The 18,504-nt window shown below is 38.7% G+C and overlaps 1 protein-coding gene across 1 annotated transcript in view; it reads left to right on the forward strand.

The window, feature by feature from the left end:
• The window catches only part of nav1a (neuron navigator 1a), a 225,200-nt gene that overhangs the window by 140,637 nt on the left and 66,059 nt on the right, over positions 1-18,504 (forward strand). The window contains exons 7-11 of the mRNA XM_060845494.1: positions 2,280-2,401; positions 6,663-6,848; positions 16,025-16,077; positions 17,976-17,999; positions 18,313-18,390. Coding sequence (XP_060701477.1) covers positions 2,280-2,401; positions 6,663-6,848; positions 16,025-16,077; positions 17,976-17,999; positions 18,313-18,390 — 463 coding nt within the window. The remainder of the gene's footprint in view (positions 1-2,279; positions 2,402-6,662; positions 6,849-16,024; positions 16,078-17,975; positions 18,000-18,312; positions 18,391-18,504) is intronic.

The raw sequence follows: 18,504 nt of genomic DNA on the forward strand, positions 1-18,504 counted from the left end.
GTTTGATTTGTGTTATGTTGTGCTGTATTAGCTGTTCTCAGCTGAAGCAAGATTGAGGTCACTACAGAGGAGAAAGTTTGTGAAAGACACTAGTTATACCTCCAGAGCAATTTGCTATGTTTACAGAGTAGAAAACTGAAACTAGAGTGTTGAGTCTTGCACATGAACAGCTGAACTGGGGCTTGGTAACCCGTGTTCACGTACTTGTTCCCTAAACTTCAGGAGGAGTGAGAACTTTTTAAAACAAAACCATGTAAATCCCACATGGTTTTATGTCTATCCTACAGATTATGAAAGAGGATCGAAATGGCAACCACACCCTCTTTGCATCCATTTAGTTTTAAGTAAATCTGAACTGGCACGAGCAAGTGGGGTTTCAGTCATTAATTCACAAACTAAACAAATCCATTCATGGAACTATTGTGTGCTGCAATGTGGACCTCACATGATCCATACCCATCTCATTTAACATACATATAATCCATAACCATCTCATATAACATACATATACACTTGATGTTGATGCATTGTTTTGTTTTTCTTATTTTCTAACAAGTTATCTTCAAATTGCTTCATATTTGTCCAGCCTCATTTTGCCTGGATTGAAAGTTACAAAGTGGATGAACTTCAACTAAATTCCTAAGCAATTTGTCATGAGATAATTCTTCCTGGATACTTTCTCAATTAAAAGCTTGAAGACTTGGAAAGCATGAATACAATGACTAGTCATATAACTCACACTTCTACAATGCTTTTGCTGCATAATGCTTTGAATACTTAAAACAAGAACAGGTGCATTTACTTCACTGGAATTCATCAATAAATATATTAGAAGTGAAACTTTCCTTGGGTAAAACAAATGGTGTCACTTTGGTTCCTAATTATAAAACTTGCTTGATATGTTCTATTGGCTTTTGACTTTGAGGAATTTCTGTAGCAGGATGAGTACGTCCCATAAACAAGATATACTTTGGAGTGGACTTTGGTTATTAGTTCATGTAGCCATCTTGCTAGGTTTATCCCAGATGATTCTAAGTTTAGAAATTAGTCCCTGTATGAAAGTAGCATTGCTAATGCGTTATTGAGATGCAAACACTAATATGAAAGTACAATCAACTGCACCCACATGAATATAACTTCCTGAATTAGAGAAGCCATTTCACTCCCACTGTTCCTCGCTGTCAAACTGTTTTGTGTATAGATAAATATTTTGAAGACACATTTAGAAGTTTAAGACTGTACTGGTCTAATGATCTTACATGTATAATCAAGCACAGTGAATGCATCTTAACATCTCATGTCTTATCTACTATTTTTCTAGTTTCAAAACTTAACTGGCCGTCTCCATTCACTAGAACTTAACTCAACTTCACTTCCCACAGATTTGGCCTGGCTTGCTGAATGTTTCCAATACTTTTTGTTTTTATTTCTGGATTGCTAACAACCTGGTGGTGCTAGTCTCAGCAACATAGCAACTACCCTCTATGCTCGATGCATCTTATGTACTTTAATGGATTGGGCCCCATTATGTTAGCAGTTGATTCAACACCAGATCGAAGTGTTATTGGCATTAATGTCTTTCTCCAAATCTCATTATTGGCTAAAACAAGGCAAGTATGCAAGTTTTGCTTTTCCCATATGTCAGAAAGTACTTTATTTCCTTTGTGGACTATATGTCTTCACTTGCTGTACTTGGGCATTGTAGATACCGAGCACACACAGGGAAAGACATTTGTTGAAGTTAGTTCATTTGCATACCTGAGATCTAGGAAAGACACACTTGTGTTCTGTGTAGCTCAGCAATAGCCCAAACAAGAGATATTTGCCTTCTAAACAGAAAGCTAAGAGTTTAAAGTTTTTCTTATGTGTTATTTCTGAAATGTGAGCAATGAATTGACAATGTTCTCCTTCCTCTCTGATTTAACTATGTTGTTTCTCTTTCAATCAAAAGCATGTTAATTCTGGGGAAGTTGGGGAACTCCGTATAAAATGGCATGGGGGTCAGCAAGCAACCAAAAAGAGGTTGCTCAAAAATATCTGTTTGACTCGGAGTTCCTCAAGTTACATCGTAAAGTTCACACTGTTCTATTATTAATGCATTAATGGTGCAACATTTGAAGTGATCTTGTCTCAAGCTCATTTAGTGATAACAAACATTTTGAAATTGTGAACTGAAATGTTAACGTATGTTTTTACTCCATTAACTTTCACATTCTTAGCATGACTCACACACTTGTCAAGATCTAACTCATTTGTACCTGGCCTCCCCTCATTTATAGATATGGAACAAGTTCACAGCAGGACGACAAGGAATGGCTCCATGCACGTTCTATTGGAGGTCCTGTAGACTCGGAGAGCCAGTTACTCTCTTCCCCATCAGCAGTTCCATTATCAAACTTGGGTCAGTATATTTTTGATTACCAAATAAATTGTAGAAAAAACTGCATTTTAGTGAGTTTGAGAAAATTTGTAGCCCATATTGAGGTTCTGGATGTAGGTTTGCTCATTGAGCTGGAAGGCTCGTTTCCAGACATTTTGTCACCATACAAGGTAACATCTTCAGTGAGCCATTGATTGAAGCACTGGTGTGTAGCCCACTTTCTATTTTTGTGTTTGGGTTTCCTTGGGTTGATGACGTCATTTCCTGTGTTGACATCATTTCCTGTGGTGATGTCATTTCCTGTTCTTTTTCTCAGATAAGATGTTACCTAGTACGGTGATGAAACGTCTGAAAATGAACCTTCCAGCTCAGCGTGCAAACCTACATCCAGAAGCTGCATTTTAGATTTTCTTTTTTACCAATCAATTTGTTTAGCTATTTTGAAAATTAACCATTTCTGCCCTGAATCAGGTGAGTGTAGAATATATTAAAAATAACAAGTTTTATTTAATGATGACATCCAGGGATATGAAAATAGTATGGGAAAGTAGTGTTGAGACATAAGGGAAATCATAATCGAGATTAGCAGAGTAGGCTGGAGGTGAAGGGTCACTCACTCCTGCTCCTATTTTACTGTGTCTCTGTTTAGGATATGTCTTAAAGGCATAACTTGACTGACTGTACAACTTAAATATCATAAGATAAAATATCTGATAACATTTCCATATAAGTATCTGACACGGTGCCATATTTTTGATAGATAGGCATTTCAATTCTCTGAATTTTATAACTAAATCCTGCTACCAAAAAACATTCTGAAGAAGAGTCATATCAGATTCAAAATGGTAACTCTATTTTCATCTCCACAGATGCTGCTAGATGTGCTTTTGATTGCATGATTATTGCACTTTGCAAATGGTAGGAAGAAGTGAATGATTATTGTTGGAATCATTGCTCATAATTTACAGAACAGGACCTCAGGAATCCCCATTGTATCCTGCAGGTCAAAAACTCACCATCTTCCAGTTTGCCATAAAAATAACCTGTTGCTTGCAGTGCTTTCAACTGTCTCTCAAAAAGGGTTTTTTCAGTAGAAATGCCCCTTTCCTAACTGTAGAAACTGAAAACTCGATACGTCAAAGTACCTTGTTAGAATTAAAGTATTTGATGTGATTAGTACAAGCAGAAAATGCTGGAACTGCTGATTTGCGGAGTCCAGCAAGTTCTGTTTGTATTTCAGATTTCAATCATTTGAAGCATTCCACTTTCAGAGATCATTTTTGGTTTTAAAAGGAAATAAAAATAAAATCTCAGTACAAATGTGAACAGCAAATAACTTGTCTATGATTGATCGCTCTTGGATCATGGCATAGAAAGTCATATGTAAATTTGCTGATGACACAAAGATAAGTGGCATTATAGACAATGTAGATGATAGCTTAAAATTACGAAGTTAGTCTAAGTGAATGGACATAACTATGGCAAATGGAGTTTAATGTAAGCAACTGCAAGGTTATCCATTTTGGACCAAAAAAGGATCTATCAGGTTGTTTTCTGGATGGTAAAAAATTATAATGTAATGAATGTCCAAAGAGATTTGGGGGTTTGGGTGCATAGAGTTTTGTGGTATTTTAAACTGGAACTGAAAATAAACAAGAGAAAGCTAATGGAATGCTGGCCTTTACACCTAGAGGGCTTGAGGTTGCAGAAGTTATGCTGCAGTTATGCAAAACCCGAGATAAACTCCCTCGGAGTACTGTGAACAGATCTGGGCACTAAAATTTGGGAAGGATGTATTGGCCTTGGAGGGAGTACAACGTTGGTTTGCGAGAATGATACCTGAACGTTAGGGGTGAAATTATAAGAAGAGATTTGTACAAATTGCATTCTGAAGAAGAGTCATTGGACTCAAAAAGACAACTCTGCGTTTTCTCAAAAGATGCTGCTAGACCTAATGAGATTTTCCAGCAATTTTGTTTCTGTCTTCCAAAATCCGCAGTTCTTTTTTAGTTGTAGCATTTAGGCCTGTTTTCTCTAGAATTTAGAAGTCTTCAACATATTAACAAGAAAAGGCCAGGTAAGTAACTACTTCCATTGGTTTGGGATTCAGAAACAAGGGGGTGCAATCTGTGAATTGGGCAAGATGTTAGGAAACAATTCTTCACACCAAAGGATGGTAGATTTTTGGAACTCTTCCACAATCCCATGACAATAGGTGCTAGGTCAGTTGTTAATTTTAAAGCTGAGATTTTATTTTGTAAAGCAAAGGTGTAAAGAGATATTGGCCAAAGGCAGATATAGTGAATTAGGCCATGATCTCATTTAATGGAGGAGCAGGCTTAGGGACTGAGTGGCTTAATCCTGTTCCTCTGTTTCTATATTTCTATTTCCATAAGCTTATTTTCTTACCATCAAATATATTCAATGATCTCTAAGAGGTGTTACACCAAATATCAAAGTTTAGGTCAGTATTGTTCTTAAGCAATGTGATTACTGTAACACTGCCTTTTGTAACAATATCTGACTGTGCACTGAAATCTTCAACAGTTTTGTGTGCAGTTTGGAATTTCTCAAATTCTCCTACTATTTCAGAATTAATTTCATTGGTAGAAGCAGCTACCTTGTTACATTTTTGAAAGGCAGAATTTGACTTCTGTAAGTCTAACATTTGTTTTATTTGGCAGTATGATGAAGTGATATTGGCATGAACAGTTTGCTGAGATCAGAAGACTCATTCGTTTCTGTGAGACATGACGAATGTTTCTTTCTCACAGAGTAGTCAGTGTGTAAAAGATGTGACATTCAAAGGAATGCATGCCAAACAATGATTACAAACTGGGACATGGGACTTGCATTGGTTACATATGATCTTGTTCACAGATCTTTATCTTTATACCTGAATGAAAAGCATCTGCAACACAAATCCTAAGAAGTAGCAAAAAGATAATAACTTCATGTAATTGCATTTGAGTGCTGTGCTGTAATAACACTTGAAAGTATGGATAATGCAAATTTACAAACTGTTGTACTGAATAGTGAAGCATCTTACTTGCTTCACACTTGTACACTATTAAAACTGATTAACAGAGTCTTAAATTGCTGCACCCTTTTCTGTATTGTTGAATTAAGTTTGTAGCACACGCAACTTCAAACTGCTAGAACAATATTTTAATTATTGTTAAGTGTAATGAAAGCAAGTTCATCATACAGTCATTTGTTTTGAGATTGGCATTAAAAAGAAAGGTGGCAAAGTTTAAATACGTCACCAATATGAACGTAGCTTGGATAAATGACCCTGAAAAGTCTTAAGCTCATTAAAGCCAGAACTCTCCTAAGATAGCTGAGGATGCAACGTTGCAAATGTTTCTTGCTGTTTTTTTAAAAAATATATTTGTTTTGCAATTTTTTTTAACTTTACAAACCTATAAAATTATTGAAAAATACTATCAATAACAAATATCAGTATAATAAAAACAAAAAAAGCACAAATTACTATACAACTACTGTCTACTACCCTACCCTACAATACAAAACAAACCCTAACACTATGCAAAGCAACACCAAAAAAAGAAAGAAAAGCTAAAAAACAAATAAAAAAACCTCAAAATACAGAACAGCTATGCTCGGCGCAAAGCTCCCAAACAAAGGAACGGGAGCATTGTGTAGATACCTGTATTAACTCAGGAGACTCCCTCCAGGGCCCAGGGCTTGACAAATCTAACCAACCTGATGAGACAAACGCCCTAATTAGGATAACTGACAAATCTATATCCAAATAACTCAAGTAGGGCTGCCATGTCTTATAATAATGGTCTGTTATGTGGTGCACCAGGTTTGTAAAAAAAGTCCAAGGGAATGTGTCTTGCTGTATTTTTAACAAACCTTTTTTACTTCAGTCTGACATTTATAGTCTTTTTCGTATTTGTATATGCCTCAAGAACCTGTAATGAAATTAGTTTTGTGGTGGTATGTATTGTTCATTTACCAGTTTGCCAGTGTGTAACTGTCAAGCAAATGTTAAAGCAAGTTTACTGACAGTGACAACGGAATTTGAAGTAACATAACTGTCACCTTATGAACAACAACAGAGATAATGTTCGAGAAATACCTGGTCCAGTTCAACAAATGAGATTCAGGTTAATAAGCAACCTTGCTCAAGTGCAAAATATTTTGCCAGATCTTTTCCTTTAATTTCTCTGTATAGTTTCTCACAACAAATCCCACCTTGTCCTCACTTTGCAATGTGCTGTTTTAATGAAGGTAATTGTTCCTTTATTAACAGCAAGCCCGACTGGAGTGTCCCAACTGGGCAGCCCCACTCCGAAAATGATGCGGTCAAACAGCATTCCAACTCATGATTCCTCTTTCGATTTGTATGGAAGTTTGCAGATGGGAAGCACAGTTTCTTTGGCGGAAAGACCTAAAGGAATGATCCGCTCTGGATCATTTAGGGATCCTGTGGATGAAGGTAGGAGAGAATGTTCAAACTTTCAGCCAATATTATGTAAAATATATTTATCTTGTTTGATGTTGCACGATTACATAGTCGGGTAAGTCATTATTAGTTTGTAGGTGATTTGTACAAGGTACCTTGAATTTTGAATAATTCTCTCAGGGTTGAAGCCAGGAAGAAACAATGCTCTGAATGTATAGTTGTTTGGCACCTTCCATAACATCAGAATCCCAATGCATTAACAAGCCAATTCAAAACCCTACAGTGTGGAAACTGGCCATTTGGCCCAACAAGTCCACACCCATCCTCCAAAGAGTATTCCACCTAGACCCATTCCCCTATCCTATTCCTCTACATTTCCCCTAACTAATGCACCTAGCCTACACATTCCAGAACACAGTGGACAATTTAGCATGGCCATTTCACTTAATCTGCACAGCTTTGTATTCTGGGAGAAAACCTGAGCACTCGGAGGAAATCCATGCAGACATGGGGAGAATGCGCAAACTCCACACAGTTGCCCGAGGCTGGAATCGAACCTGGGTCCCTGACACTATGAGGCAGTAATGCTAACCAATGAGCTACTATGCTGCCCATTTTTCCAGTTACTTACATTGACATTGAATCCTTCTGACTAGGTTACATATTTCATATTATTCAGAAAACTCAAGAATGGCTGAATTTTCCACGACCTTCAGGATAGGGTTTGAGGAGGAAAGGCCCTCCTGAAGCTAAGTTGAGCCATATCAGTGGGTAATCATGTGCTCTACTGGATTTTTACCACTAGTCATGTTGTGGGGATGACATTATGTGGAAATAATCAGGTAAACCCTGGCAACTTTCCAGTGTACTCTGCTGTTGCCTGTCTCTAAGAGACAACATAGCGTCATAGAGATGTACAGCATGGAAACAGACCCTTGGGTCCAACCCGTCCCTGCCGACCAGATATCCCAACCCAATCTAGTCCCACTTGCTACCACCCGGCCCATTTCCCTCCAAACCCTTCCTATTCATATGCCCATCCAAATTCCTCTTAAATGTTGCAATTGTACCAGCCTTCACCACATCCTCTGGCAGCTCATTCCATACACGTACCACCCTCTGTGTGAAAAGATTGCCCCTTATGTCTCTTTTATTTCTTTCCCCTCTCACCCTAAACCTATGACCTCTAGTTCTGGACTGCCCGATCCCAGGGAAAAGACTTTGTTTATTTATCCTATCCATGCCCCTCATAATTTTGTAAACCTCAATAAGGTCACCCCTCAGCCTCCGACGCTAAACATAGAAGATAGATCAGCAACACTTAAAGCTCTGTAAACCTTGATTAATTTATTAAGTAATTAAATGAGTAATATAATGCTTTTAACTACTAGAGATAATTCTACCACTGGGTTCTGTAACTAACCCCAAACATTATTACTGAGATAATTGGCAGTGTGCCAGGCTGGAATTCTTCTTGGTGTCTTCACCACACCTGCAGACATGTGGTAACTTCTGCATTGTTAATCTTTGAAGTTCTGCTGAACAAAAGATTTTCTCAGGCTCTTTGTACATTGGTCTTTGTGCCAAGTGTATGCCTTATTTGGAATTATCTGTGCACGTGAACCAATCCTCAACATTTCATCTTTATTTGGTAGAGACAGTAGTTAGTGAATTCCTGCAACCTTAGTCCTGAATGACTCAGCATAATTCCACTCACGTAATAGCCAATTATGGAGCATCATATCAGTTCCTGTTATCTTCAGCCTTATCCAAAACTATGTCGGAAGAGCTTCTCCTGTTTGGGCAGTCCTGGCCTACAAAGTAACTTACCAGTGCAAAAGACCACTCAGTCAAAATTGGAGTCACCTCTCTTTGGTGACCCTTTCTCCTTCAATCCATCACAAGTGGGGTCTGCCTGACTAACCAGAGTACCTGTAGATTAAACAGACGTGCTGGTGAAAGCATAAATGTATGAATATGTTGCCTTTATCTAGGTGCAGAAACAGCGGTGTTTTCCCTAGCCTAACTGAACTACCAGCCCTCTGACTGGGCTGCTGGCTCTTCACAGATGCCTATTACCTTTAATGGGATGGTAGGCCAGGCTGTAACCACTTAACTGACTCCTACACAATGAAATGTAGTGTAGGTCCCATCACTTGTCAAAATGGGGCAGTCTTTTGTTTCCACCCTGGCAACAATATCACCAGTTTTTAATCCTAACAAAATATAAATGTGTCAACTGTTGCTTTACATAATGTGTAAACTAATTGACCAAGAATATTATGTTGAAGAAGGAATTGTTGCTGTTTAAAGTAATCTGGACATCAAGCTGTTGATACAAGTCCTATTTTTGATGGATGTTTTGAAATGCATGTCTTCTAAAGAGTAATTCTATTCGTCTTGGCCCAGATGACAGTAACACGGATTGACTCCCTTGTGGTTGCAAACTGCCTTGTCTCAGCTGGTAGATTTAAATTATAGCTGTCACTGCATGTTCATATAAAGAAGATCTGTATACTGTTAACATGGATAAGTTCCTTCTAGAAAGGCAGTAGAAAATGTATTTTGAGGAAGGAAACGATAATTCTGTACTAGAGCACACAGCTCCCATTTAATTGAAGTAGTGACTGTGCTCCAGACCCCCAGCATGTCTATTTTGTTTCTATAAAAGATAAGACATATCAATGTTATGGCCCAAGAATTCCTGAGAGTAAGAGCACAATTGGAACATTATCCAAACAGGGGAGGTAATTGCTTTTTTTCCCAGGAGTTATTCTCTTTCTTCACATTTCATACCTTGTTTAATGTTTTGTGCAGCACATCTTTATTAAATTTGTGTGTGTGTTTCAGCACTCACTTATGTATTTGCTGTTTTATATTCTCTTCTTTCTTTTACCTGGCTCCAACTCAATGGAGCTGCCTTTCCATTGTTGTCTGGAACATTTTCCGATAATTGATGTGAAATGTGCACTTGCCTGTTTTTAGTATATCTATTTGAGTTTCCCACTACAGCATTCCAACTCAAACATCCCCCTGGGAAATGACCACACAGTACACCGATCAGATAACAGCAAGATTGTGTGTCTACCTTGGGGGTACAATTAACATTATCAGCAAATGCTATTTATATCCAAGCCTTTAAATTATTCTTTCACAAGTTCTTTTTTCGCTACCCTACGGATTTCTGTACTATTCATAAGAACCAGATGGAGAACTCAGTGGAGGTGCTTTAGCACTGATAAACTGTGAAGGAGTTGTCAGCAAAGACATGAGCTGTTGTCTGAGGCTAAAAATATTTGCTTTGTCACTGCCCGGCAGTATTGTAATTTATATGGGGAGCACAGGTAATTGTACAGGGCCCTCCATATACACTGCTTACAGAACCAAGAGGTTAGCAGTTTTCTGTCAGTTTTATTCCTCTACTTTACTTTTCAATTTTTGGCTGGTTGGCCATCGGAAAAACTGAGCTAGATAGTTGTCATTGCAGCATTGACTAAAATTATGTTTGGGGGCCATATAAAAATTCCAATGCTGAGAAGATTGACCAGCAATTTAAATATTCTGATTGGCAATTATTCTGCATCTTAAAGCCTGAGATGCTGGAGGATTATGATTTGCTTAAGTTTTAGTAGTTACTCAGGAAAGGTTAGAGGATTGAAGACCTACTCTATCCCTTGAGTAACTTTAAAACTGAACTTTCCCTCAACAACAGTCCCTGATTCTGACAGACTTGAAATCTATTCCATGGCCAACATGTGGTTTTCCCCCCTCAGACTGGCTTCACAGCTACCCCATCCTTCCCTACTGCCTGTCCCCTCAAGGTTCCGTAAATGTCCCTCCACCTACCTGCCAATCTATCCCCTCCAATCGTACCCTTTCTCACTCTCTCACCTGGCAACTTATTTCCAGACTTCTCCTACACACATCTCCTTCCACAGCCATTGTCAAATAGTTGGCTGTATAACTGGACATTTAAATCACAGAATTAAAACTCACTATCTGCTGCTAAAGGGGCATGTGGTATCTAAAATGATCCTGTCCCTTGCTGTCTCTGAGGATTTATGCACTGGTCTCCATTGATTTGTAGCAAACTCCTGTCCAATACTAACAGAGTAAAAATCATCTAATGTATCTGTGTATTCTTATTTGGCCAAGGTCCCAAGTAGAATTTTTGGCCATGATTGGAATTTCTGGGCTGTTATGAATGCATTACCTGTCTTCGTGTGTACTTTTTTTTTATTTTCAATGTCAGCCCTGAGTGTTTGAAAGTACCTCTTGTTTTAAAAAAAAGCTGCTGTCCCTACCCCCTCAAACTGCTGCTCTATCAGCAGCTCTTCATTCACAGCAGCGCCATTAGCCAAAGTGGTGGCCAGTCCTGGAACTGTGACCACCAAGATGGAAGTGACCCCAGAATCCAGGCAAGACAAGTCAAGCAGTCAAGATACTGGCGAGGAGTGCAGAGTCGGAGACAGAGGAGAGCAACAGGATTCCTAATCAGCATGGTAACCCCTCACTCCCATTTCCCCAGTCTACAAGGAGTGTAGTGATTGTAATGAGGTCAACCAGGTGGACCACATGGAACGGGTTTCCTGATTGAGCCAGATTAACAGCCCCAATCAGGGAGCCCTGATTGACAGTTAAGAACAGGCGTGTCCCTCCCCTTCACTGTTTGATCGCAAGCATTGCCTTTGATGTGAAGGGCACTGCTTGTCACTGGCCACCCGGGTGTTTTCCTATCTTCCTGGTGGTGGGAATTGAATAAAGATTTGTGCACTTTGTGTCTCACTGTCTCACACCTGCACACACACACACCATGGGAGCTGGGGGAAAAACATAAGCACTACCACAGTTAGGCGGTAGTGTGGGGGTTAATTTAAAAAAAAAGGCCTTTTTAAAAAAAAGAGAAAAAAAGAAAAAGAACATGTTTAAAAAAAAAAGTAAACAGGAAATTTGATCACACAGCATTAAAAAAAAGAACAGGCGTGTCCCTCCCCTTCACTGTTTGATCACACAGCATTGCCCTTTGATATGAAGGGCACTGCTTGACACTGGCCACCCGGGTGTTTTCCTATCTTCCTGGTGGTAGAAATTGAGTAAAGATTCGTGCACTTTGTGTCTCTCACTGTGTCTCACATCTGTACAAAAAAAAGACAAAAAAAGAAAGAAAAGGAAAATAAAGAAAAAAGTACATGAGTGTCAGAGATTCTGTTCACTGAGAGCTGGTTCTGAGGGAGCTGGGTCAGACTTGTTGGCAGGATACTGACCTATGTGGAGCTATTTCAATGAGGCTGTACTTTTATTGAACAGGATCCTTTTGTGAAAGAATGTTCCACATTCCCCAGATCTGCAGAGTTGTCCCAGCAATGTTTGTATTTGTTTCTGATTTCCAACATCCACAGTTCTGTGGTTTGTCTTTCTGATGTTTCACCTTGCTGAGGCCAGAACTGGATGACACAGTTTAAGATTAAGAGCTCTCGCTTTTAGGTAGTCAAGAATATTCAACCTGAGGAATTCTCTTCCCCACAAAGCATTGGATGCGGGTCATTATCTTTATTCAAGATTGAATTAGATTGTTGATTTGTACGAATTCTAGGGTTCTGGGGGAGCAGAGAGGATTGTAGGACTTGAGACCAAAATGAATCAACCATGAGCTTATTGAATGGTGAAGCAGACTTGAAGGGCAGAATGTCTTCCTTCTGCTACAAATCTCTGGATGCACAGCCACTTCTTCCTCCCTGTCTGCTCCCATGGACCGGACTAAATTGTGCCCCTCACTTTGCATGCTTTTCCAAAACTTCCCCAAGTCTGGCATGTAATTAAGAGAGCAATCCTGCTTCTAGCTACATAAATTTTGTGAAAAAGACTGTAATTAAAATTTTAGTTCAAGAAAATTGGCTTACAGATTCCTATTCATTCACATCCCTGTTATTGTGATGGATTTCCTTTCCATTTGTGTCTTTGACTAATATGTTAGACTGTGTCATGGTGTTTAATGGTGGCAAAGCCTAAGAAAGAATGATAAATTTGAAGCTACATATATTTAGGAAATGTATGTGCATGAAACTGGGGATGTCTGAACACTAGGTCGTCTTCCCCTACCCAATCCCATTATTACGGTTCTTCATTGGACCAGTACACTGCAATGGTGCTAGAAATGTTCATGTAAAAGGCTTTAGTTGTTTATAATACTTTTTCTTCTTCTTGAGTTCTCTGCCTAATGCCAGATCTAACCCTCAACTAATTCCCAGCACAGATGGAGCAAGAAGGCAAATCCCAGACCAATGACAGCCCAGAATGGGGGATCGAACCCCACACGGTTGGCTCCATTCTGATGCACATTGTCTAACCAACTGATCCTTCAAAAAGAATCCAAGCTGCTATACTGTGCACACTTTTACACTAATGTTAGAAGCTCCAGTTTCTTTCCATCACATGACTGAGCAAGAAGCCCTCCTTTTACTAAATGCCTTTGGATGTAGAATTTACTAACTGGTACACAACCTGTTTGATTGCATTATGCATACAGCTACCTTGGTTATAACCGTCTAGAGTGCATCTTGAAGCCTAAGCTGCTAACCATGTGTCAGGAATGTTACCACTGAAGTGTTGTGTGCAATATGTTAACAACAGTCCTGTTAACAAAATTCAAAGCTTGCGTTAAATTTTACTTTGTATTTCCCTTTTAATATTCATTCTAATGCAATAATGAAAATAGCACAGTTACCATCACAAATCACAAGATGAGCCTGTGGTAGGTCTGAACGTTTTGTATCTCTACATGGTGTCCTAATAAGGAAATTTCTAAGCACCAATGACTCCCGCATTTCTGGCTTTTGATTTGTTTCAGAATTTAACTAGTGAAAACTAGATAATAAATGTTGATGTGAAACAAAGTTACTCTCTTCCCTGTCAGTAAAACTAATTCCATTACCGTTGAGTGATTCATTAACAGAAATCACACTATCCTGCAGTGGTGCAAGGTTAAACTTCCAGAATTTTGTAAAGAGCCAACTGCAAAGATTTCAATTTTCAGGATTTCCATTGCTCTACAGGTTTTACTGACATTTTGATAAAATGAAAATTGTTTCCCTTGAATATGTACATCTGTGTGTCAGCCCCAATCAGAATAGCAACACAAACTTTGGAGAACTGAATGAGTTCCTGTTTATGTACTGACTGTGAGGGGTCCACATGTAAATTCGATTGGGAATGCAAAGCTCCACCTTTTGAAATGTAGCTGAGTTGGAAGTCTGCAATGTATTCAGTTAACTGGTCCTGCAGAGTTATTTAACCATTTATTCGCTGTGGTTTTGTAGTAATGGCATAAAATATTGAGGATGCTATCATGCCCATTTATATCAAGCTCACTGATCATTGCAAACGTACGCATCTGATTGATGTCTGTAACCACGACAGAACCAAGTAGGAAGGCTTCATTGAGCTGTCTCTGAAATACAGCCTTTAACACAAATGCTTAGTGTCTCTGGCCATGAAGACCTGAAGGTTGATGCCACAGATTTGTGGGACCTGTGTCCCATTGTTTGCACAATGGACTCTAGGACTTATAAAAGTGTTTTTACCATCCTCAAACAACATGAGTTTGAGGATGGTAAATACTTTGCCAGTATACGTCAAGTAAGAATTCTCTACCTCATTTTGAGAGGGTGCCGTACTCTCAAAGATCTGTTTTTTAAAAGGTAAAGGTGCCAGAGTCTGACCAGACAATAGAGCTGTTGCTTCATTAGAGAGACCTGACGAGAGGTGGTCAAACTTGAGGGCCATCGCACTTCAGCCAGGCGAGTGGTTAAGGAGGAGAGTCCTTAATGGTAACCTCAGCCAGTGCAGCAATTCAACCCATACTACTGGTGTCACTGTGCATCATAAACCAACTGTCCAACCAAACTGAGCCAACTGACAGTTATTAAACAGAGGCCCTTGTAGTCAGGTAGATGTAAAAAAATCCTTCAACTCGGTTCAGGGAAGAGCAGAGAATTCTTCTGTTGTTGAGCCAATGATGACAAAAATATTGATTTTTTTTTCACAAATATATTGTTGGAGAGTTCATGTTCTGTTCAATTGGATGTCATGTTTGCCTACATAACAGGCATAGCTTTCAACAGTAATTGAAATTTGGAGATCATTTGGAGCACCATCTCTTAACTACATTAATCCCAAATTAATTCCACTGACTTATTAACTCTTTATTTGAGAGTGTATAACAATTCTGCACAAATAAGGTTTTCCCAGTCCTCTTCTTGCATCTCAGATTCAGTTTTAAAAGGGTAGAATTTAATCAAACCATTTTAGTTGTTAGACGCCCTTACTCAGGCTGTACATCAGTGCCAAAAAGGGTGGCACTGGAAAAGCACGTAGGTCAGGCAGCATCCGAGGAGCATGAAACATCAACTTTCCTGCTCCTCGGTTGCTGCCTGACCTGCTGTGCCTTTTCCAGTGCCACCCTTTTCAGCACTGACTTCTCCAGCATCTGCAGTCCTCACTTTCTCCTGCACTCAGCGCCTCAGTTGTAGGAAAATATTCTGTGATTAAGGTGAAAAAGACCCCATACAGGAAATTTGCCTATTTGCAGTGACAGGTCATTTAGTCTCGTTAATCAATCCATTATCACTATTTATCTCTGAGCTCACCAGATGTTAACGATGGCTTGGGGATTAAACTGGAGTTGCAGAGCCTCTCAGATGTTGTCCAGCCAGCAGTGTCTTTGAGTTCGTCTTTGTTAGTCATTCAGTGTCCAATCACAAAAGGGAACTGAGGAAAATGTTCCTGTGTCTGACTCACTCCTGCCAGATTTGTTCACTGGGCCAGTTTTCCCTTTTGGAAAGGGAAGAACTGGAAATATTAATATCCATTCTGCTTCTCCAAACTGCAACTTTACTCAAGCAAGACATGACAGAGAATGGACATCAAACGTTTTCTCAGCCTGGAGACTTAGTGAGGTGGTGTACCACAAAGAAATGGGCAGAAAACATTAGCAAAGAAAAGTAACATTGGACCAAGGAAGACTTTATGACATAAGTGATGTTTGCAAACACTGATTCAGTTTTTTTTAAAATCGTCTTTAAGAAGTGTGATTGTAGTTTAGTATTACAATGTGCATTATTATAAATCAGGAATAGGGACATGTTATGTTTCTATTTTGTGATATAAATATATTTTGGTGCAATAATCGCCTATGAAAAACTATTTTGCAGTTCATGGCTCAGTGCTTTCACTCTCCTCCACAACATCATCTGTTCATTCCACAGTAAGTCTTGTTAACCTGTTGCTTTTTTAAAATTGAGAATTAAGTTTTATTAGTGTCATTAAATCTCTGACTTTAATTGTATCTATATTTAACAAGAAATATTCACAGGCATGAGTTGATGATTCAATGCAATTCTGAAAATATAAAATAAAATTGCATTTATTTTGTTCATGTATCAATATTCGATATGAAATATTCTGCAGTATGCTGAAGAGTAAAATAGTTTTATGGATTCGGTTTCTGTAAAATCTACATTCTGAATCAATCTACTGTCTCTTAACAGAGGAACATGTTCTGAGCAGCTCTGCAATGTGTGCAGTACAGAGAACATTGCAATACTTTGTGGATTTGCTATTTTCTGTGATGAGAAAATGAATGAGTCTAGAGGCCAGTTGACCCATTAGGTTGGATTTAAGTCTTGTCTATGGTGAGAAAATAGCTGAGTAGGCCCACTTAATTTCAGGAAATGCTGCATGTTTGTCTTCCATGGTGGATCGTGCCTAATTGTGACTTCTGTTGGGTCTCCACAGTATTGATAGGGATCCCCACCAGGTCTGTAACCAATGGGTGAAACCCCAGTCAGATCGATGAAAAAGCTCACTCATTGGATCATGTTGGTACTTAATATAGCTATCCAATTCATCTCACTGCCTACTCTTTCCACATAACCTTTCAAAATTCCTCATGTATATCCTATTCTCTGTTGAAAGTTATTATTTTATTTGTTTTCATCATCCTTTCAGGCTGTGAATTCTAGATTGCACCAATTTGCTGTTTTAAGAAGACTTCTCCACATTAATAAACCTGCCTAACTCTCCTGAAATTTTTTCAATTTATTTGTCTTCTGGTCATCAATGCTCCTGTGAATGTAAACTTTTTAAAATCTATTTCCTTTTTCAAGGCCTCAATCCATCCCTACCCCCCCCCCCCCCCCCCACCCCCACCCCCACCTCACCCACTCTTCTCTAAGGCAAGCAATCTCAGGCTTGCTACATTTTTTCAACTATTGGAAAAGATCAAAAGGCATATGGGAGTTCTTCATAATAGAATAGCAGAAATCTAACGTCAGCACCTGAAATTTGGGGGAGAAGAATGTAATTCCTTAATCTGAAAATTGCAGTAAATGTAGTCACTTTCTCTCCTTTTTAAATCCCCCACTGGCAGGTATTCTGATTTACAGTAGTAAGATACTCTATTTGGAAGAGAATGGTTAATACCCATCATGCCTCTATTGCTAACCTCCTACACAGCGATGAGTAATTGCCTTGGCCATTTGGTTGTCATGTGACAACCTCAGCAAACACTGTGGAGAGTATAGCACTGCTTCTTGAAACAAACTGTTGTGTTGGTATGTTGGAGGAAATAAATGCAATTTGAATACAAATTGATTATCACAAAGAAGCTACTTTGTCAGACACTTTCTCGTTTTGAAATTTATATTGAGGTGGACATTAAATGGACATGAATTCTGCAAGGAATATGATTATCTCTGACTCCACGTTATTATCAGTCTGAGAACTGCCTGTTTAGAAAGTCCCAGATTGTCTCATATTTGTGTGCATCATGCAACAAAATAATCACTGCAAAATGTCAATATAGAGATGCAGTGCAGAGATAAGAGTTATGGCCTTTTCAGAAAAGAAGTATCTTTCCTGTACTTCAATAAACTAAGCCAGTCTTGTTTGATTTTGTGTACTGACATTTACTGTGTCAATACATTGAATATTGACTGCAGCTTGCAGTTGCTTTTAATTTCCTGAGCCATAAAATACATTCAGAGCTCGCGTGCTTCCTTCCAACATCAGCTGTATTTAGATGGAACATATCAACATTTAGAAGCCTTCCTCCATCATTAATTTGAGAGTTTGAATATAATGTTTTATTTTCCATTCCTGCAGAGTGAAGACAAGGCCCAAGGAGAGGTAGGAGCATCCAGTGATTTATTGATTTGTTTCTGTGCAATGTAATAAGTAATGGAGATTTTGTTCATTAGCATGTTCATTTAAATATTTGTTCACCATAAAATGGACACATTCTTTACTCCTCCTTGTGCACATTAATGTAAAGTAGCAATTTTTATCAATTTTTGGCTCCGCCAAGATCTTTTACTGGTAAAAGGAATCAGTATATCAAAAGTGTTTGCTTGATGAGACATATTGAAATAAAATCTGTCTTTCATTTGGTGTTTGCAATCATATAAACAACTTGGAGTCAGTGTGGAAATATTTGTTGCAGCATATTCGCAAACTGCGTAGGGAACTGGAGTCCTCACATGACAAGGTTTCTGCACTTACATCACAACTATCTACAAATGTAAGTTGTTTCTTTGTACTTTCTTCACAACAATGTTCTATTTAATAAACCACATCTGTTGTTGCATTTCTGTCAAAAGTAATGTGATAACGACTAAAGCCATGGAGCAGTACA

Source organism: Hemiscyllium ocellatum, chromosome 26 (assembly GCF_020745735.1).
Source record: "Hemiscyllium ocellatum isolate sHemOce1 chromosome 26, sHemOce1.pat.X.cur, whole genome shotgun sequence".
Taxonomy (NCBI): Eukaryota; Metazoa; Chordata; class Chondrichthyes; order Orectolobiformes; family Hemiscylliidae; genus Hemiscyllium; species Hemiscyllium ocellatum.